Genomic DNA, 24,058 nt, shown 5'->3' on the forward strand with positions numbered 1-24,058 from the left:
ACAGCCAGAACAGAAACCAGATTGGAAGAAGTATTTGCCATCTTTAGTGTATGCCTATAACTGTACTAAGCATGAGACAACTAAAGTGTCGCCATTTGAACTGATGTTCGGTAGACGTCCGAAATTACCGGTAGATTTATTATTTGAAACGCCAGTTACACAGTCGACAAGTCAAACAACACAATCTTACATAGAAGACCTGAAACAAAGAATGAAAACAACACAAGAGATTGTAAAGAAAGTAACAGAAAAGGCAAGGTTAAAAATGAAAACAGGGTACGATAAAAAGGCAAAGGCTGTGAAAATAAACGTTGGTGACAAAGTATTAGTAAAGATATTAGCCTATGACGGCAAACACAAAATTGCAGACAAATTTGAAAAAGACTCTTATACAGTGATAAGTCAGCCAAATAAAGACATTCCAGTGGTTGAAGTAAGGTCTCCAGATGGTAGTATGAAGAAGTTACATAGAAATCACCTTTTTCCTTTGGGATTCATCGACAATGAAACAGGAAAGGAAAAAGATACAATTGATATAGACAAGGAAAAACCTGTTCCAAAGCCCAGAAAGACATTGGAAAAGTTAGAAACAGAGAAAGGTGCAAGTTCTAACAAAGAGAACAAAGTGATAGATATAAATGATAGTGACGTCACTGAGAAAGATAAAATTGATCAGATTTATAAAGATGATGATGATAGTTCAGGATATGGATATGTAGAACTTACATATTCTTCCGGGGACGCCCGAACTCCTGATGGTGAGGATTCCGATAAAGAAGAACAGATTGCATTAGTGAATGAGATTGAAGAAGATGATGTTGTATCAGAACATAATATTGAAGGCATAGATGATACTCATGATGATAGAAGTCACACAGACAACCTATCTGAGTCAGAAGATGAAACAAATTCAAAAGATGTCATAGAGACACCAGCAGAGATAGAAGGGAGACAAGAGGAGATAAACACAAACACAGGAACAAAAGAGATAGAAAACATCCAAGGAACAGCAGAGATTGAAGGGAGCAAAGGAGCTGAAGGTCAACATAAAACAAGGAAGAAACAAATAGGAAAGCCAGTACCAGAGCTCAGGAAATCCATTAGGCAGACTAAGAAACCTGAATGGCAGAGAGATTACCATCTATATCAACTTACCAACAGACCAGTCGATAGCAGACTCAAGCTTTGGATAAGTTGATTAACTCTGGAATTTTAGATACATTAAATTCAGACATTACACATAGGATTTTAGAGGCTGTGATGAAATAAAGATAACATGGAATATAAAGAATAAGACGAAAGACAGTTTTTAAAGTTTTAATATGTAAATATTACCTGAAAGAGAAGTCATTCATATACATGTACTTCAAGAATGAAGTTAAATGTCCTTATCAAGTGAAATTTGATATCAACTACAGATGAATTCTGTGTTTAACTTGAAATGGAACATGATAGTATATGTATGAAGCATGATTTATAGAATGAAACAAACATCATCTTTTGAATTAAGTGTGAAAAATATGAGGTATATTACTTCATATACAATAACTTGGTGAGCTGACAAGGAAGAAGCTAATGAAACTTAGGTGAGCTTCATTAACTACTTGATAGCTAAAATATCTGTGTTATTATAGTGTAATATTTTTATCATATTTTCAGGTAACTATATGCTTGTTTTTATTACAAATTGCGAGGACGCAATTTTCAGAGAGGGCGACAACAGTTATTTATTGAGTAATTTTTTTGTTGTATATAGAAATTAATTTCAGTTGCAGAAAATGGACCTGAAGTGGAAATATTTTTGTTTGTTTTGGGTTGTGACATACAAACTAAGATATTGATAAGTTATACTTAGTTTATACTTAGTATAATAATCTAATTAGAATTAGATTATGAACTTTAGTTTATTTAAGTATTAATACCTAAAGTATTAATGATGAACTTTTTGCAGATGTTAGATAAATGACGGGACGTCATTTTCCGGACCGGGGGAGTGTGTAACCGGGTTGAATTTATTACATTTATATTTATTAACTCTCGGTTAATACTTAATCATGTTCCTTTCCGATTAATCCCTGTTTGTCGTCTTTCTACTTTTACTTTCGGTTTTGTAGTTATTTTTAGTTCCCGCGCTTTGGTCATGTGATTAGTCATGTGGTAGTTTTATACCTGTTGTACGTCATTCTTTCGCTATAACTGACAGAGGTCAGACATGTTTTATAGAGAGAAGTGAAACGTTTGTCTTGAGTTTTTTAAACTCGGCTAGCAGTGTGAGGTGTAGCATTTTATCCTTTTGTAAAGTAGATACATGTAATTTGTAATGACTGGAATGATTTGTTTATGGTCTCATATTTATAATTTCGGCTTCGAAACATATTTCCATTGTTTTGAAAATGGCGGTCGATTATCTGTTCTTCTGTCATTGCACATAACCCAGCATGTATTTAATATGTTACGTTTGTTCGCAGTAACCGGAGCACAGACAGAGAGACGTGGTGTGTGTCATGTATTGTTACAGAAAGGGTTTGATCCCATCAGATCAGTAAGTGTTTAAAATGTCCATTGATGTGTATGTTTAAAAATGTATTGATCAGCTGTTTATTTACATGTATAATTTTAAGGTTTCAGACCACTATACTATGAATTTGATATGTTTTACTGTTTTATGAAATATATGTAATACTTGAATGAATAGATTTTAATGTAATTGACTAAGGACAGAATTATTGATAGGTTTGATGAATTACCGTATTTGTTCTAATTAATTACCGTATTTGTTAAATTAATGTATTTTGGTAATTGTATTAGGATATGTTTGGTATGTTTATTTTCAGACCTGAAAGGTTTTGGTATCTGTCCATAAGAAGGAATAGTATTTGGAAGAGTGCTGGTATTAACTGTTATCAACTGGTATTAAATACAATAAAGTATAAAAGATCGAACAAGTCTTCTTGGATGTGTTTGGCCATAGTAGATAGTCGCAGATCCCAAGATTACATATGCACTGTGAATCATCTTATGCTTCTATGCTGATGATTATTTGACCAAATGTTAAGGCTTTAGTGTAATATGCAAGAGAAAAATACTCGGCCTGAAAATATGAACTGATATTGAGTTGTGCCTGTGGCGATGCCTTAATGTTAGCAAGCTTACTTTCATGTTTCATGTTCACTGTATTAATCGGCGATTTTATGACCATTTTGTGTCGATCCGCCGTATGACCTAACTCACTCACTTGCTGTAATAAGGTAAAGTGTTTCCTGTATTTTTTTAGGGATAAAATGATAAAGGTAAGGAAAATGACACCGCAGCATTATGAAACGATTATTTTACCACTGCATTGTTCTACTAAGTCCTTGTGATAAAGCAATTCGATTGATACCAATCAATTTAAAAAGCAGACATAGGGTAAAACATTATGCGGAATATTCCATTAAGACGTCGCAATATATATTTTATAATATAGCTAGCTTCAGTTAAACACAACTGTAGCATAAAACATGTGAAAAGATCCTTTGGAAGCGTAGAACGCAATCAATCAAAATAACAAACTCGATTTGACTGAGTTTGTTCATTAGAGGTAATGAAATGTGCATTACCTCTCAAGTACTCTAGCACCAGCCTAAGCGGAATTCTATTATAGTAAAAATGATTGTACTCTAGGATCCAAGATGACTAGAAAATATAACAACATTAAGTTTAAGTACGGGGAAACATTCGGCACTTCAAGACTGCCGTTTTGATAGTTCATAAAATCGGTGAAAAAATAACAACATCTAAGACGTTGCATCCTCTTCCCACGACGGAGGTATCAGGTAACTGCGTAATACATTTCAATTTATCAATCTGAATCTCTCATATCTTTCATTCAGATTGTGTAGTTATCATTATTATTATATCATTATCATTTTCTATGAATCAGATATCTAAATATATCTAAATATATAAACTGGCGCAATTCCATATATATTTGTTAGTCTATTGGACACATCACAAAGAAGTCGCTCTACTTTACGTAATTTCAGACAGTTGAAGAATAATTCATTGAAAACATTTTCTTCCGCTGATTGTGATGTTATAGCTTTTAGAAAATGAAATTGGGGGAGGGGTGGGGGAGTATTTCAATACGTAAGCACAGCTGCATTAAAATTCTTGACACAATGGCTGTAAGTGAATAAGTGTTTCTTAAGAATAAAGAGATATATAAGTACAGAGCGTATTCAAATCTAATTATTATCATAGATATGCAGATGATTTATATGTAAATGGTATTACCATAACCAGATGGCGGGCAGCAATTATTTTGCAAACTTATTAGCTATATATTTGTTCACGTTATGGTATGTATAGATTTTTTATGGGGATTGTTATTCATCCACTGTATAAGAGTCATGTTCGTGGAAGGGTGTATTCGTTAAAATTATCAAAAAAAAAATGTTTAAAAAAATGGCGCCACTACCCATGGAAGCCTTATAGGGACATTTCATTCCCGTACATTTTACTTCTGAATTCTGCACTTTTCACTTGCAAGTTCTTGACCTTTTACTTCCAACTTCTTACTTTCGTACATCTGACATCAAACTTCCTGACGTCCGACTTCAAACATTCCAAATTCTTACTTCCAACTTCCTTATCACTTTTAAATTATAACTAACTCGCTCCCGACTAATGACTTCGAATTTCGTCACCTCTTACTTATAACTTGAGCACTTCTCATTTCTTACTTACAGTTTCAACACTTCTAAATGTGGTAAAATAAGACAAATGCGAATAAAAAATCTGCTGATTAATTGTTTACACTAGTTAAAATTTAGAAATTTCCATAGTAAGTCCTCTAAAATCAAATTTAACTTTGTAATGACCAAGTCAGATTGCTGTTGAAAAACCTCTGATTTCCAGCTTTCCCACTTCTGACCTCTAACTTTCTGACCTCTGACGTCGAATTTCTAGCCTTTTAACATACAACTTCAAACTCCTTGATTTTCTGCCTTCTGACTTTTAACTTTCAAACTCTTTATTTCTGACTTCTAAAACTTCTGCACTTCTGGCTTCTAACTTTCTGACTTCCGACTTTCCTTTTTCTTCCTACTACTATACTTAGAAGTTAGAAGAATGGAAGATGAAAACGAGAAAGCAGGAATTTAGAAATCAGAAGTGCGGAATTTGGAAGGAAGAAGTATGGAAGTACGGAAGAAGGAAACAGGAGTGCAGAAGTTAGAAGTAGGAAATGAGAAATAAAGAAGTTGGATGTGAGAAATGCAAAAGTTAAAACTCAGAAGACCCTACTAATTTAAGATGACACGGCATGTTCAGGTCAAAGGCTACGGCATTCGTTGAATGCTTTTGATGATTCTGGTGGGATATTTCATGACAGAAGCTTCTGAAAATCTACTGGGACCGATTCCCATTATAAGTGAACATTTTCATGTTTTTATATTTGCTACGTTTTTGACTACATGTATTTACCAATTTTGGAAAAGATGTGTCATGTGAGTAAAGTTTCACGAGCAGTTAATCAGTTTTAACTCTCCGGTAATGTATATGACATTGACAGTTCCCAGGCGGGGCCTCAACTCGTTTTCATTCATATAATGAAATATTGGTTGATGTCCGGATTTAAATGGATACTTAGAGGTTTTAAACAAAATGTATGAATCTTCTATTAAATTATTTATAGAAAACAAAGCAAGTCCGTTTTGCTGTTTTAAATCCTGCAGTGGCCATTTCAATATGACTAAATGTGAGTTCCCGAAAGTCTAAAATTATGAGCACGTTTCGTTAATTAGAATATCTGTTTTACAAATGAAATAACAGAAGATCATGTTGTTTAGAATATGTTTTTTCCTTGCATCATCTGTTTCAAAGTTTTTCTAGTTGAAAAACAATAGAAATTCCGTTCTGGCAATATGGTTGAATGATATGTTCTTTTCTATTCCTATGTATGCAGTGAAACTAAAAATACATACTTTAAGCAGGCACTATCTATATTAGATACATGTGTAGCTGACTGCATCAAAGTACAAAATCTAAAAATGTAATTCAGAAATCATTTTCTGAAAAAAGAGTAATTTGACATGATGAAAAAAAGATCCTGAGTAAATATTTAGAAACACTGGTGATAACTCCGCATAGACGTTATTGTAAGCTTATGTGACTACTGACCTTGTACCTCATGCAAAGCATGCACTTTACTTTTGCCCACCCGCTTAGCTCAGTAGGTAGAGCGTTGGTCTACAGATCGATATCCTGAGCTCGATCCTCGGGCCGAGCGTATGTTCTCCGTGACTATTTTATAAACGACATTGTGTCTGAAATCATTAGTGCTCCACCTCTGATTCATGTGGGGAAGTTGGCATTTACTTGCGGAGCACAGGTGTGTACTGGTACAGAATCCAGAAACACTGGTTAGCTTAACTGCCCGTCGTTACATGACTGAAATACTGTTGAAAAACGGCGTTAAACCCAAAACAAACAAAGGTAGCAGTTGGTAGTTTCCAGCCTTAGATGCGAATTGGCCAGTCAAAATCTTAAAATAAAGTAAGTGTCAAAACTCAAGCCATGTTTTCATTCAAAATAATACTCAATGCGCATTTTGTGCTTTGTTGCTGTGTAATGGACATTAAAAACACTTCTGACAAGTATTCAGCCGACGTGAACGGAACTAGTGTCCTGAAGATGGTCATATCCCAAACTGCGAATGTTGATTGCTGGCTCTATGTGCCTAATTCAAGAAGGAGTACTAAAAAAAACAGATATTTTTGTTACGCATACAAGTAATAGGTACAGGAGAGGCTTGTGTTCAAGGCACTGCGCATTGTTGGACTCCTGCTTTTCCCCTACCTTTTTACCACCAGGCTAAATATGCAATATTTTGGAAAATTTGTCCATATTTTCGAGAACCTATGTTTCATTATTAGCTACCTATGGACTACAGAGCCTTATAAATGGCAAATAGTTCTATTGGATTTTAAGAACGCATATAAATACATGATACCTATATGCTTTATTGCTTTCAAATCACATTGTATAGTTGATTTCTGATGCATCGAAGAAAAGCTGTCTCCGATCGGCTTGCGAAAAGTCTGGCATCTGCCAAAAACTGGCATCTGCTACAAAAACACTTTACCTTACAGCATGAAACAACTGCATAATTACTTCAGTCTGAATAGAATATCTAAAGATCAAATCAATTACTGCCCTGAGGAAATTGTGATTATATACTTGTATTATACTCTGCGACATAAGTAAATCTTTTGATAGGGTATGACATTCAGGGCTCACTTTCAAACTTAGACAATGTGGTATAAACGGAAACATAATAATAAACTCGATCACTAGTTATCTGAACAATCGAAGCCAAAACGTCTAATTTGGTTCTTCCTATTCTTGTGAAACACAAGTTAATGCAGGAGTGTCTCAAGGATTCGTCTTAGGGCCTTTTTTTTTCTTATTTATGTAAACGACATTGCCGAGTCTCTTTTAAATATACTTCGGCTGTATGCTGACGACAGTTCACTCGCTGTTAGCTCTGACAATGCTGAATATATCAAAACAATACGAAACCATGATTTATATATATTAAATTGGGCTCAAAAATGGCTAGTAAATTTTAATCCCTTTAAAACAAAAGTAATTCATTTTACTCTGGCCAAAGACAATATTGCTAGACCCTTCTTACTTTTTGACAATGTTCAGCTCAGCTATGTTCAAACACACAAACATCTTGGAGTTACGTTTTGTGATGATGGCACTTGACACACACACATTTCAAACAAAGCTTCTTTAGCATCTAAAGTATTAGGGACAATGAATTTTTTAAAATTTAAACTTAAAAGAGCAACTCTCTATCAAATCTACATTTCCTACATAACGCCAATTTTAGAGTATGCTTCTATTATTTGGGTTAATTGTACAGCATACGAAACTTGCTTGAGAACATTCAATATGATGCTGCTAGAACAGTTACCGGTTTAACAAGATCTGTTCCATAAATATTCTGATAAATGAAATTGGCTGGGTTTCATTATCAAATAGACGTAAATTACAAAAACTAGTTCTTATTTTCAAATACAAAAATGGCGATTCACCGAGCTATTTAGTAATAAAATTAACTTTTACCCGATATGGTTAGTGACACGAGTTAGTTCAAATCATCCTGATTACGCAACTGTTGCCCGTCGTCTTGATATTTATTCCAGATCAGTACTATCATCATCTATTAAGCTTTGGAGTGATTTAGATATAGAAACTCGAAATTCAGAAACTATCGCCTCATTTAAAAGAAATATGTTAAAACTATTTAATATAATCTAAAAGTAGATCCCTCGGAAGCACCGAGAACAATGCAAACAGTGAAAATTGCAGACTCGGTTTGATTGAGTCTGTTCATGAGCAGTAATGGAAAATGCAACACTGTCCACGCCCCCTAGCACCGGCTTAAGCGGTATTAACCCACTCGTTGTCCCTACATATTTTCTTGAAGGTGACCGCTTCTAGCAAGTGCATCATGCCCGAATACAAAACAAATGCAGTAGCTTAAATAACGACTTACACAACAATCATCTACGCGATAATCTACAATGTGCGTGCGGCAGTTTGTGTGAAGATGCTGAACATTTCTTCTTTCGCTGTGCAAAGGGAACAGATCTGTTACAGGGAGGAAGTTGTTCTTTCTCGCTGTCGTATAGTTCATACCCGTTTGACTCATTCTTATCTTTTGAATAAAGAAGATCAACCCGAATGTGTACCGTGTCAAACACCGCTAACTATTAAAAATATTTTAACCGACTGTTTGGAGATTGCTATACAACACAGTACATATTATGACGTTCAATTTTTGAAAGAGTTGTTTGAAAACGTTTCAGTTGGAAATATTTTATCGTTTATAAAGCAGATAGGAATATATAAGAAAATCTAATATTTCATATTGTTATTTACATTTTGCAATAGTATTATGATTACAGCTGATATTTTAACACATACTTTATACATTTTTATATAAATGATTTTAGATATGCTTTACATTCTCACATGGATGTTTTAAATATATTTTCCATTATTCATAGTGTTCTTTACATTTTTACATGGATGTTTTTCAGGTATGCTTTACATTTTTATATCAATGTTTTTGCTTTACAGTTGGCGTTGCAATATGATTTCTTCTAGGCGATATATGAACATTTTGTGTCGATTCGCCGTGAAACCCAACTCACTCACTCTGTCCTATGTTAGCTTTTAGTTTTTATTTCAAATTAGACAATATCTTTGCTATTTACTAAAGTTTACCTCCGCCCATTTTACCCTACTAAATGGAAAAGCTTTATTCAAAAATGATACAAAAATCTAACAAATAAATTTCTTACCTTGATCGAGCAGAATGTCTACAAAGAAAATCAAAGTGACATAATTTCGTCTAACAATCAAAAATGGTGTGCACTAAGGATATCTAGTCCAGTCTATTTATAGGGTTATGTCCATTTGACTATTTCAATCACGATATAGCCGGGAAATCCGACTACTTTTTGACGTGGATTGAATTGGACAATTTAAGGCCCGTTATAAAACATAAATCACTAAAGTTTGAAAAATATCAACTTTGATAATAATTACATGAAAATTTTAGTTATGGAATATAGAAAAACATGAGAGGTTTTTTATGCGTAAGATCAGACATTTACCTCAATAACTCAAAACTTTACAAAATGATGATGCAATACCTTCTGCATTTAAACTACATATATATTGAGGCCCGTTTGTCAGTTTGTGAATATGAATATCGTCTTTCATGTTGGTGAATAAACATTTACGGTGACTATAATTGTATGAACTAAACGTTTGTGTTTAAACGTTTCATATCCGATCGACAGGTCTAGCAATGATTTATGACAACACATCATTTAAATTGCCAATCAATCTACCGCTATCATTGTGTATAATCATCTTTACAGTTTTAGACAACGACTATTTGAAATGATACTACAAAACTATAACTCAATGAGAACTCCAAACTAAGAAGTAACAAATGTATACAGCTGACAGATTAAGATCACTGAACAATGATGCTGGACAAAAATACCTTGAGTGAACCATTTAAATTTCAGAGATGTGTCCTTAAATTCTTAAAAAGTGTGGTATGGAAATAGGTGATTCTACACAGATGTCCTCTTCGCATGTGCGTGAGAAGTCTTTAATGTGTAAATGTTGAGTTCTGCTCAACCCGGGGCTAGAGGGCGTGGACGGTAGCATGCATTTTCACTACCGTCCATGAACAGGCTCAATCAAACCGAGCGAATAATAATTGAATAATTGAAACAAAGGGACATAACTGATAGCAAATGGTTTAGTCAAGAGCTAATTAAAATCCATTATAGGCCGGATATTCCCGTTACCTTTCGTGAATACTACGAACTTGCGCCCCCTGGTATCAAAATGTGACGTGCAATGTTGCACTTTGCATTATGCTTACTTTCAACTTGCTTAGTGGCTGATTGCATCTTTCATATTGTGTGGTCACATCATGTATTTTCTTCTGTGAGCATTGTAACTGTGCAATGTTGCTTATATACAGTCCCGGCATGTTGAAATATTCCAGTACGCTACATGGCACTGTCATTTTGCCAAATGAAATTATGATATAGACATCAGGGTCTAAGCAGCAAAGAAGTTGTAACTTTCAGCACGCATGGTATCATTGTCAACAAGCGTGGTATCATTGTCAACAAGCGTGTTAAAGGTGCCACCATGCATGATTACTATACCAGTAAGCACAATGGGAGTGTCAGTCAGTAAATTGTAACAGTCAGCAGGCATTGTGTAATATTTACCTAAATATCATTCCATAATGAGCTATTATTCCAGAAATTCAATTCTGCCATCTGGCAGTCGGGTTCTTTTTACATTACAGCCTACTTTATACGTTACCATTTATAATTTCTAGAAAATATTGACTGGCACTACAGTTATAGTCATGCGCTTTACGTTATCAAATGTACGTTGCGAAAATTTGTAACAAAAACAGAAAATATAACTATATGATTTCATACATTGTATTTTATTTGAAGGGTCTATGTCAAAAGTGTTATAAAAAGAGGTTGCGGTTATAACAGATGAGAGCTTGACATAATTAGTCCCCTACTGGTTGAAAACCAGTTTCGGGGACTATAGGAATGCGCTTTTCCGTCATTCCGTCCGTCCGTCCCTCTGTCCGTCCGTCCGTCCGTCCGTCCGCAATTTGGTGTCCGGTCCATAACTCTGTCATCCATGAAGGGATTTTAATATTACTTGGCACAAATGTTCCCCATGATGAGACGACGTGTTATGCGCAAAACCTGGATCCCTAGCTCAAAGGTCAAGGTCACAATTGGAGGTCAAAGGTCAGCAGTGCTTTTTTCCTGTCCGGTCCATAACTCTCCCATCCATGAAGGGATTTTAATATTACTTGGCACAAATGTTCCCCATGATGAGACGACGTGTCATGCGCAAAACCCGGACCCCTAGCTCAAAGGTCAAGGTCACAGTTGGAGGTCAAAGGTCAACAGGGCTTTTTTCCTGTCCGGTCCATAACTCTCCCATCCATGAAGGGATTTTAATATTACTTGGCACAAATGTTCCCCGTGATGAGACGACGTGTCATGCGCAAAACCTAGACACCTAGGTTAAAGGTCAATGTCACAATTTGAGGTCAAAGGTCAACAGGGCTTTTTTCCTGTCCGGTCCATAACTCTGCGGTCCATGAAGGGATTTAAATATTACTTGGCACAAATGTACCTCATAATAAGATGATGTGTCTCGCACAATTTTCAGACCCCTAGCTCAAAGGTCAAGGTCACACTTAGCAGTCAAATGTTAATATAGCATGAACAGGGTCTGTTTCGTGTCCGGTCCATAACTCTGACATTCATCAAGGGATTTTAATATTACTTGGCGCAAATGTTCCCCATGATGAGACGACGTGTCGTGCGCAAATCCCGGACCCTTAGCTCAAAGGTCAAGGTCACAATTGGAGGTCAAAGGTCAATAATATTTTTTTTCCTGTCCGATCCAGAACTCTGTCATCCATCAAGGGATTACAATATCACTTGGCATAATTGTTCCCCATGATGAGATGACATGTCATGCGCAACACCCAGTACCCTAGCTTAAAGGTCAAGGTCACACTTTGAGATCAAAGGTCAGTAGGATTTTTTTCCTGTCCAGTCTAAAACTTTGTCATGCAAAACAGGATTTAGATATCACCTGGCACAAATATTCCCCTGGATGAGACAACATGTTATGCGCAAAACCCAAGCCCAGGGTCTAATGTCAAGGTCACACTTAGAGACCAAAGGTCAGACACAAGAATGACTTTGTCTGGAGCATTTCTTCTTCATGCATTGAGAGATTTTGATGTAACTTGGCACAAATGTTCACCAACATAAGACGGATTGTCATGCGCAAAATCCAGGTCCCTAGGTCTAAGGTCAAGGTCATATTTAGAGGTCAAAGGTCAAATTCAAGAATGACTTTGTCTGGAGCATTTCTTCTTCATGCATTGAGGGATTTTGATGTAACTTGGACCAAATGTTCACCACCATGAGGCACCCTTGTTTTTAGAATTACGCCCCTTTGTTATTACTATAAATAGATTTTATTGTAACTTTTTTATTATTGGTCGTAGAGAAAAATCGAGACCACTTTTCTGTGGTACAACATGCATGTTACATCCATTTTTTAGGTGTATTTTGACCTATCTCTACCTGGTAAAGAGTTTCTTGTGGACTTATATTATATAGATTTTTTTTTAAGATTAATTTCCCTTTGTTGGTACTATAAATAACTTATATGAAAACTTTTTTTATAATCGGCAAAAACATTTCAATATGAAAACAACTTTGGGTTTTTATATATGCACATTTTAATCCAGGTGTGTTGTTATAACATATTGTATATAATAGTACAATATTGTTTATACATCATTGACAGATATCAGTTCATGATGTTATACTGCAGTAGAGAAAATTAGGTGCCTTCCAGTAGGGGACTTTGTATTGCATTGCAATACTTCATTCACTTGTTATATCAGTTATAAGATATTTCGAATTATTACAAAAAATAATAATAAGCAGTAAGGTATAGTAAAGAAGATGAAATAATATAATGTTGGCAATATGAGTTTCAAATTTATAATAATTATTATTTTTTTAAAAAGTTGAAAGAATATTTGGGATATTGAAAAATATTTTGTTTAAACAGATATGTTACATGTACAAATTCCATAAATTAAAGCTATTAGACATCTCTTCATGTTAAGATAGATATAATGCATCTCGGTTTGATGATGATTTCTGTACATATTGCTACATTAATTTAATGAAATATTAAGACATTGAACACAATGTCTGGACCCAAAATATGCAACTGTCAATTAGTAGTTCATGTTTTTCGTGCAGATTATGTACTGGTACAAAGAAAGAGCATTGCACCTTAAGGGTAACAGATCTGTACGAGGTGGCGTAGCCCCCCAAGTTTAAATTGTTTACCCGAGTGTTTTAATGTTCTTTCTGTTTTGTATCATAGCCATCCACATACGGTAGTTGTAGGCCTCATTGCCATATACAGCAGTTCAGTGAGTACTTAAAATCCTTGCTTTACAAATGTGTAAAGCCCAGGTACAATAAACCAATGCCAGAGCAAAAAATCAATAAAATACACTTCACTGTCTACTGTTTCAGACATGCAGCTGGCATCTCTCCTAAATAAAGTATCCAACAGTGAGGTAACTAGCGTGCGGGTATTAATTAAATACCGGCACACTTTTAGTTACCGCACCCTGTACCCAGTGTACATATGAATTACCTGCATCAAATTTGTTAAGAAAAAACACCAAGCTATGATACAATAATGTAAATACAGAAGAATATAGTTATTTTGTGGGGCGTCTTTAAGTGTACCAAAGGTCTCTTATAACTCATTACATGAGTGGCGATGTGCGTATATATTACTTTTTTTATAACTTTGTGTAATATACTGTATGCACATTTATGAGACTCAAATAAAGTTTGTTATATCTAAATGTAAGGATTTTTATTCTGATATTCAACGGACGATTGAATACTAAGTACATAATTTGAGCCCGATTTGATTTGCATCCGCTGCTATATTACTTTTTCTTTTGTCATCAAATTTTTCAGTAAGATAAAAAAATAAACTTTGGTAAAATGATATAAATTAATCTTGCTTGACACATATCAAAAGAAAAAAATTACTAACAATGTTTTGTCATTTTCTGCCGATACAACTGACACTATTACATGAGCAGCTTACAGTCTTTCCTTATTTTCTCAACCATGTACTTCCTCCTTTTTCCAGGCTATATTGCTTTGACAAAATGAATGTCGGGTATTGTGAACACCAGAAGTGAAATTTGAGGAGCTTTTCTGTATCGTTCGCTTTGGTACTTCATTTATTTAAAATAGATTTGAGCCAATTAATTAATAGCAGGCTGTCATATTATTTCACCTGTTATGCTTAATTGTCATGTCTGATTCCAATGACAAAAAGGCGCATATTAAAAATGTTGGTCAAGCTCGTTTGACAGATGAAAAAAATAAAGTGGTTAAAAGTTTTGTAGCAATCCTTTCTAGCAAATTTTGCCAACCCGTTGAATAGATATCCGCAAGGATTTCCATTACCGTCCGTGAACAGGCTCAATCTTACCGAGCCTGCAACATTTTAGTTTATGTAAGCTGGGCGACACTGTAGTGTATTAAACGTATAGTATGATGCTCTTTAAGACAAATAATATAATTGCTAACTCTGCAAATGGATCTTGCTTTATGTTTTCCTTTAGCTTTAGTAAATTGTGACAAAATCTGACGCCCTTTGTACATCATATCTATGTATTATCCATCAGTTTAAGAAACTAAATCAATGGAAAACTACTAAATTAACTTTGGCGTGCTTTGGTGTTTCCATTCAAATAATGTTACATGACTAAAAGATTGATCATTCAGATTCGAAACTGTCTTTATTCTCTGTGATTGTTTACACTGTTCGAAACGGAAGAGATGAAGTTACTGAGCTAAATGTAGCTAAGCGCCTGCCCAGGGGCACAAAATAGCTTAATTAAGTTATTAAATATGCGTAATGCATGTATTGTTCGTGGGGTTTGAAATTATATTTATTTATGCAATTCACCAAGAATAGGGGTACAAATTAATAAATAGTTCTTTGTCCGCACTTTTTCACTTATATTTGTAAATACACAACAGCTGAAATATTTTAGGATCCCAAAGAACAATAACACATGGCAACACTGAAAACATTACTAGTACGCAATCCTTCGTAATAATGATGTGTCAGTTAAATAGTTTTATTAAAGATCGTTTTATTTGCGTTTTGCTTACATTTTATCATATTTGTCCGATCTATATCTCCTAAACCCCTTATAGGATAATCATGAAACTGGGGTCAAATAATTACCTTGTTATACTTTAACGTTTACCCAGGTCAGTATGATATCTAGCATTCCATCTTTCATGTATATTAGTATATTCAGTTTAAACATGAGATACCTTAACCGGTCACACAGGTATACGCGTGACATATAGTTGACCCGATCAAATGGGCATTGGTCAAACATATATTTAGAAAGAAGCTAATAATAACTATGTCCTCATGTCTAGACAGTCAAAGGTCACATAGTTGTTATAAAACCCATAGACCACGGTACTGTGGTGCGCACTGTTAGATAGATACTTGTAGAGTACACACATTATTTTCCAGCCACCAATTCTGCGTCAGGGTGTGCTGTATTGAAAGACTTTTGGGACTATTTTACTATTAACTGTTTCATCTAGTTTGACTTGTATATACGTTGATACAGAGAGAGGCTCGCGTGTGAAAATTTCTGCACATTCTAGTATACAATTAATACATTATATAAAACCGACAGTGTATTTGTTTATTTTCCATCTCTTCTCGTTTCACATACATATGAGCTCTTGATTACCCACCAAAGACACAACGCGAAGGAACAATATTCTATACGATCACGTAACACCAGCCGTAGGGTAACAAGACTCGTTTTGGTGGCCGTGACCAGGATTACGTAATCATTACAAGAACTGTGATGGACACAAAATTACGTAATTAACAAACAGTTTCATTAGTGTCAGTGATTCGGGAGGAATATTGGACTAATTACAGACCATCTTCACGTAAGTTAGATTTTTATTGCTTGAATTTCTAGAATGGCGCAAGCTAACCAACAAGCACCGTTACAACAGGGTCTAAACGGGATAGAAAATGAAATGCAAACTCTTAATATGATTGGGGCACGGGGAATAGATAGCATCATATCACCTTATGAGGGTGATCCTTCTAAATTCAGGCAGTGGATGAAGGAAATGGACAAGTATGCCATACTTGTCTCCGCAAATCAAGTAAGAAGAAAAATGATTGCTTACCAAAGCAGTAAGGTTGCTGTTTCAGATTTTATTCAAAGGTATCTAGAAACAAACCCTACACATACTTGGGATCAATTAAGAACTGAACTCAGAAATAGATTCAGTGAAATCACTGACCCTCAACACGCATTACGCCTGTTGCGTGATGTGCGGCAAGGCAAACATGAAAATGTTACGGTCTATGCCGAATCCTTATTAGCCCTGGCAAAAGAGGCTTTCACAGGTCAGCCAGGTGGTTTAGCAGCGGTAGAAACGCAGCTAATAGGTTTCTTCATTGATGGCCTCGCCCATGACTATCTAAAATTCAAGGTCATGCGCGAAAACCCCCAAACGTTACAGGCAGCCGTTCAGTCGGCAAATCAAGAACACAATTTAAGGAAGAGGTTCTCACTCAGATCTGGGAGAGATTATGGTCACTTTGATAGGCGACCCTCACAAACAGCTCAAAGGCATGAGGAGCCTATGGAAATAGATCATGTACGCCCCACCCGTAGATGTCAGCTATGCAACCGAAAAGGTCACACGGCGAGATATTGTCGTGTACAAAGAGCCCCACCTAATACTGTTAATGCAGTACAATACAAGCAAAGGTTAAACAGAAATGCAGACATTGAGTGCTGGCACTGTGGTCAGAAAGGACATATTCGTATAAGGTGCCCTCAGTTACAAAACACAAATAGACACGCACGACAAAACACACAGCAGCCAAAATACTCACAAACTACACAACAAGCAACCTCACATTTAAACTAACACGCTCCTCACGCTTTGAAGCCGGCTTGGGGAGCTCTAGACAACATAAGCAACATAATTCAAAAATTACATATCAAGTTAATATAGCAGGCAATCCAAATTCATGTTTAGTTAAGATAGGCAAAAATAAATACAGAGCTCTAGTAGATAGCGGAAGTGAGGTAACACTTATTCATAAACGAGTTTACGACTCGCTACCTTTTGAAACAAAATTATCTAAAAAGATCAATATTAATTTGCAGTCAGTCAATGGAGGTCAATTAAACGTTTTAGGTCAAGTAAATATTCCATTTTACATTGGCGGAACAAAATTAAATCACAATTTCTATGTAGTATCTGATATTACCAAAAATGTTATTTTAGGAAAAGACTGGATGTTTAAATTTGGCGTTCGTATTTACTGCGACTTACACCGTCTTCGTATAGGTAAAACTTATGTGCCTTTAGAATCTGACATACATATTCATTCGATTGCTAGGTTGCACAAAAAGGTTATATTAAAGCCACAAACTGCATACCAATGTATAGGTAAACTTAAGAAAGATCCTAATTTTCCCCCGACAACATACGAAATTTCACCAGTAACAGAAGGTTTCATAAGCACTGAACCGGGACTTTTGGTAACTACCTGTGTGGTTAATGTCCGTAAAGATAGGAAATTCCCGCTTGTAATTGTAAACAGCACAAACAAGACGATTTGCCTGAAGAAAAATTGTATTGTCGCAAAAGCTGAGAAAGTTAATGAGGTGGATATAATTACATTTGAAAATCAGCAAAATCAATCTTGTGAACCTGACAAAACAAAGTTTATATCTGAACTCGCTCCGGGCGATATCAACTGTCCAGGTAAATATGCAAAATTGATTGAACCACTGATAAAACAAAACACTGATTTATTCGCAAAGACTGATATGGATTTAGGCCAGACTGATTCGGTTACGATGAAAATAGACACTGGTGATGCTAGCCCTATAAAAGCGAAGTCATACTTTACTCCTTTGAAAAATAGACCCATTATTGAAAAAGCAGTTAAGGATATGTTGAAGGCAGGTATTATTGAACGCTCTCGTTCACCTTGGTCTTCAGGAGTCGTTCTAGTCAATAAGAAAGATAATACTAAGCGATTCTGCGTAGACTACCGCCCCTTGAATTTTGTCACAAAGAGAAACTCGTGGCCCCTCCTTAGAATAGATGAAATGCTAGCACGACTCGGGAACGGAAAATTCTTTACGACACTGGACTTGAAAAGTGGTTACTGGCAGGTCATGATGGATCCTAAGGATAAAGAAAAGACAGCATTTCAAACGCCCTTAGGCCTATTTGCCTTCCGTAAAATGCCCTTCGGCCTTTGTAATGCCCCCGGGGTGTTCCAAGAGCTTATGTCAATAGTTCTGCAAGACTGCGAAACATTCGCAATGGCCTATTTAGACGACATAATTATTGTGTCTCCTACACTTGAATCTCATTTAGAACACATAAGCACTGTATTTAATCGCTTAAGGCAGCACAACCTTAAACTAAAGCTAAGCAAGTGCTGCTTTATGCAACCAGAAACAAACTATTTAGGCTTTGTTGTCAGTGAAAAGGGTATAAAACCTGATCCTGAAAAAGTAAAAGTAATACGCAACTTGCCCACACCGGCTTGTGTGCGTGAAGTGAGATCATTCATCGGGATGATAGGTTACTACAGAAGAATGATCCCTGCATTTTCACGCATGGCTGAACCCCTAATTGCACTCACACGCAAATACGCCAGATTTAATTGGACCCCAGAATGTCAACAAAGTTTTCAAGCACTAAAAGATGACCTTACTGCTATTCCACATCTTGCTTACCCTGATGTTACGAAAGGTTACGTAATATATACCGATGCGTCGGATACCAGTATCGGGGCAGTCTTGGTGCAAACTTGTGACCCAGAAGACAGCATTCTGCCAAATGTGCCTTGCGAAAGGCTAATACACTTTTTGTCTCACAAATTAAGCCGATCTCAGCAGCGATACTCCACGATAGAGAAGGAGGCCCACGCATTGAAAATTGGGCTTGAATCTTTTGATGGGTACATTAGAAACGCTCTAGTGATTTGCCGGACAGACCATAAACCACTAGTCCATCTACTTAGCTCACCAATGACTAATAAGAAAGTTCAAATGTGGGCGTTAGCTATTTCAGGCTATGATGTGAAAATTGAATACATCAGTGGGCGTGAAAACACATGTGCTGACATGCTATCCCGCATGCCACACCCTCCTCTCAGTCCTGAGGAAGAGGCGGCAATTGACCGCTATGTTGACATTAACGATAATACATTCAAGGTCAAAATTATTAACACCAACTTGATCAATCCAAAGGAATTTGTAAGTTATGTCCCAAATCAGCCCGAGGATGTTGCAAAACCAATTTTAGACCAAACAGACATAGACATGTCGAAAGAGCAATTAAAGGACGAATCGTTCAATCAGATAAGAAAGCAGTTACGAGTTCATGACCCAGCCAAAGCTATGAACAAGTACGTAGTTTTGGATGATATCTTATATTTATCTCTGACCCAGACGGTGAACCCGTCCTCAGGCTATGTGTCCCATCCCACCTGCGAACCGCAGTACTTAAACAATATCATGAGCTAGGTCATCAGGGTGCGGACAAGTGTTACGACGCTATCAAGCGGAAATATTTCTGGTCCAACTTGTACAAACATGTACTTGAATATGTTTCAAAGTGTGTAGTCTGTCAAATGAGATCGCAAAGCACACGAAAACCTCCACTACAGGACACAGAAATACCTAACTACCCCTTTTCTAAAGTCAGTGTAGATATAACCGGCCCACTACCTCAGACGTTGGCTGGAAACAAATATATACTAGCCTTTGTTGATTGGCTTACAGGCTATGCCGAAGTGTTCCCAGTTAAGAATAAGACTGCAGAAACAGTCGCCCAAATAATTATTGAGGAGATTTTCCCTCGATACGGGACAATGAAAACACTTCTTAGCGATAACGGAGGAGAATTTGTAAATGAGGTAATGGATTACGTAACTAAGGAATTAAACATACCAAAAATTGAAACAAGTTTTTATTCTCCAAATGCTAATGGTAAGGTTGAAAGATTCAACAGGAGTCTAAAGGATATTCTGTCTAAAACAACAGAACCACAAAACTGGGATGTAGGTCTGCAAGCTGCTGTAGCAAGCTATCGCTTCAGCCCTTGTGAAACTACAGGTTTTTCCCCGTTCTTTCTTATGTATGGTCGTGACCCTCAGTTACCTCTTGACAACTTGCTCCGCCCGCGCAGGCGATACATGGGTGAACAAGAACATAAAATTGCCCTTGAGCAACAACACAAAGCATTCAGGGTTACTTATCAAAACATGAAAAAGGCTAAACGGAAGCAGGCAGAATATGCAAACCGTAATGCCACAGAGGTTACCTTAGATGTAGGCCAGGCAGTATTTCTAAAGAATAATGCCAGGAAAAGCAAACTTGATCATAGGTACACACCATATTATCGCATTGTTGAGAAAAAGACCCCGCTCACTTTTGTATTAAGGCATATACTGGATGGTACCACCGTCCATGCTCATGCTCGAAACATAAAAGCGGCCAATATAGATGAATGGGAAGCACCCAAGGTCAATATTGATAAAAGGACTAGGAAATCAACGTACGCAGTACCCCCCTCAGACTCTGAATCCAACTCAGATAGTGACAATTCTAGGTCAGATTCACAAACCGTCCCCAAAAAGGTGACAAATAGGTTACGTCGCGAAAGAACTGATTCGTCTGCTAGCTCTGATAGTGACCCACCACTAGCAGAAATTCAAAGAAAACTACGTAGAAAAAGACTACGGGAACAGTTATCGTCCTCTGATAGCACTGATAGTGAATCCGAGCTAACTAAGCTTAAGAAACAAGTGCAATCTAAACGCAATAAATCAATAACTAATGTCCCGACCGATACACCATACTCTTCAGAAAATGAAAACTCTACAAGCGAATCTCCCATGGAAGTTAACATGTTAAATGATCCGGAAATTAAACCTTCACTGTCGCAGTGTAAAACTACTGCTGAAATAAGACAGGTAAAATCGCCTGGAGGTGATATTCAGACAGCTTGTTCAGATTTCACGAACAAGTCACCCGATGTAAATGACAAAAATGCTCAGTTTAAGAACCTACTTAACGCTCTAGCAAAAATGTTGTAGGAAGGCTTCAGATGTAATTTTGTATATATATAAAAATATTATGTTTATGATTTTATTTTCCATTTGACTCACAGATCAAAGTAAGACAATGGCGTTTATATACATAAGAGTATATAGCCACACTTATTGAAATTTTAGTAGTCAATTTCGACTGCAATGTATAAACTTTATACAGTATTGTAATGACATTATTTACATGAATATACTGCCTTAGGCGAATTAACTTGTGAAGACGGCCGCGGATTGTCATTGATATCTTGACTCAAAATCAACATAGACCAGTTTATGTTAAATTCACTGTATAATGATATCCTTGTGAAACCAATAGCTGACAACACAATTCGTTTGTCGTTTCAGGTCATCATTATGATTATTCAGATATATATTGCACTTTTGCTTGCCATATTTCCCGAAGCCAATACTATCACGTTAAGAGATAACGTGGTGTTTATGAAAAGTAATCAGGTTACTTTCACCCGTAGTGCATGGAAATTAGCACTCACTCTAGACTTAGATCCCTATGACCAATTTATCACTAACATTTCTGAAGATGCTGATAAGATCGAAAGAACTATTAGGCAAACCATATTAAAATATGACGCTATTAAGACAAATCCGAACTTCGTGCTTACACTAAAAAGTTTAGAACAGGAACTGAGTCGACTTAAGTACACTTATTTAAAATTGCGCTCTAAATTCAATAACAACAAATTCATTAGGAATAAGCGATCATTGCTTCCATTTATTGGCTCATTATTTCACGGATTATTTGGCGTGAGTACGGATGATCAAATAAATGCTGTTAGGCGAAATGTTGCAAAACTGGCAGGAACTCAAGAAACAATTCTGCATGTACTCGATGAAAGTTTAACAGTACTCAATGTTACGAAACAAGGTGTGTCTGAAAATCGTGAAACAATTAATCAAATCCTTACATCCATGGAACAGTTACACACAGATTTGTCTAATTTCGAAGAAAATATTCACAAAGAATTAGTTAAATTCACAGAATTTGTACAAACATACCTTCAACTATCAAACCTGATTCAAAACTTCAAGGAACTAATTTCACGTGGCCTTAGCTTGTATGAACACCTTGAAATACAGTTAGATGCCGTTCCACTGTCTCATCTCGCACCAGCAATTATTGAGCCAGTTTCTCTCGCATCAATACTATCTGAAATTCGATCTAATTTACCGCCAATGTTACAACTACCGTATGATGAAAACACTCAACTGTGGTATTATTACCAAAACATGCTCTGTACTGGAATGTTAGTGGCCAACAAAATAATTATTATTTTGCATGTCCCTGTACTTGAACAGTATGAGCGGTTTAACATATATAAAGTGATAAACATGCCCATCGCAATACAAAGTAACAGCTCTCAAACACCAAACACACAAACACTACTTGCAAAATACCAACTTGAGGGCACAGGAATTGCATTTAATACAGATATGACACGATATGCCGTTCTGACTAACAGTGAACTGGCCAGCTGCTCAAATAAGGCCCTAGGTTATTGCGAGGTAAAGTCCGCCTGTACTCCATACAAATATCAAAACAATGTATGGTTCATTTATATTACAAAATCGTAAGGAGATAAATACTTATTGCAACAGGATAGTCATGCCAAATGTTCGCCTACCACTTGCGACGCAAATAACCCCAGGTATTTGGTTATTTATCACTGACCATGCAGTAAGGTTATCTCTCACTTGTCAAGATGTTAGAGGTGTAACGTCGAGTCCATTGATTCTATCACCGCCTGCGGGCATCACTAAGTTACAACGAGGTTGTATAGCGAAAGGTGATTACCTTACTTTAACGGCTCACTCTAGCTTTGACCTTCATCGACAAATAACAGACGAAACAGTTCGTCTTATAACCTCAAGTTTTAATATCAGTACAGAGATCCTGTGGGGTGATTTTGTAACACAATTACCAAACTTTACAAAACAGGAACTACCTGAACACCTTAAGAGTCTACCAGAGATTCCAATGCCCTCTTTAATAAATGAATTAGCAAATTTAAGGGAGGTCGAAATGCCTGAAGAGGGAGGATTACCTTTCTGGGTTTATGTTGCAATAATCTTAGTAGTACTTTTAATTTTGGGGATCATTATGTTCACATGTTGCAAATTTGTTAACCTTAAGGTACTTAAGGGTTGGCTTCGCCGAAATTCTGGAAGTAAAGGCAATAATAAATCTGACTACATGGTTGCTTGGAAGAAAGCGGATGCTGCCGACCCCTCGGCTAAGGAAAATATCCTGATCTACAATCCAAAGTCGATTGAGGCTTCCGCTCCAACAGTTGGAAATGATTACGTCAAATTGTACCCAGACGTAGAAGAGAAATAATGTCGACATGAATTTATATGACTGATATATTCTGTACATAGTGGTATTTGAGTTACAATTGTGGATTACGTATATTTTATATGAACTTGTGTTACTATATGATTTGAACTTTTAACAAGCGGAATGCTTGTACATAATGCAATGGACATGACATGTAAATAATTTTAGTCAACGACGATGCCTCATTAGTGATGGACACTCTCTCGCAGTTTATCTGTATTTTCATCTAAGTGCGTTTTCTTCCTCCAGTTAATATTTACGGCGTCTAAAAGTACGATACATTAGTTATCTGGA

The 24,058-nt window shown here is 36.3% G+C and overlaps 1 protein-coding gene and 1 long non-coding RNA gene across 2 annotated transcripts; both read left to right on the top strand.

Moving 5' to 3' along the window:
* The first annotated feature begins 989 nt into the window (after positions 1-989).
* LOC123527856 (uncharacterized) lies at positions 990-4,190 on the top strand. The gene is made up of 3 exons (XR_008370896.1): positions 990-2,310; positions 2,469-2,542; positions 2,835-4,190. It is a non-coding gene; the product is annotated as an uncharacterized LOC123527856 (long non-coding RNA).
* An 11,752-nt stretch (positions 4,191-15,942) lies between these two features.
* LOC123527139 (uncharacterized) lies at positions 15,943-23,764 on the top strand. The gene is made up of 3 exons (XM_053544469.1): positions 15,943-16,196; positions 21,757-22,971; positions 23,561-23,764. Exons 2-3 carry the CDS (start codon positions 21,766-21,768, stop codon positions 23,762-23,764), a joined length of 1,410 nt encoding a protein of 469 aa, XP_053400444.1. The 5' UTR covers positions 15,943-16,196; positions 21,757-21,765.
* The last annotated feature ends 294 nt before the right edge of the window (positions 23,765-24,058 follow it).

Source organism: Mercenaria mercenaria, chromosome 5 (assembly GCF_021730395.1).
Source record: "Mercenaria mercenaria strain notata chromosome 5, MADL_Memer_1, whole genome shotgun sequence".
Classification (NCBI taxonomy): Eukaryota; Metazoa; Mollusca; class Bivalvia; order Venerida; family Veneridae; genus Mercenaria; species Mercenaria mercenaria.

What these genes read in the sequence shown, in the direction of transcription:
- LOC123527139 (XM_053544469.1), top strand. Translation starts at nt 21,766, where the DNA reads ATGATTATTCAGATATATATTGCACTTTTGCTTGCCATATTTCCCGAA. An exon ending in CATACAAATATCAAAACAAT is followed by an intron (nt 22,972 to 23,560) that starts GTATGGTTCATT and finishes GTTAACCTTAAG; the next exon opens with GTACTTAAGGGTTGGCTTCG.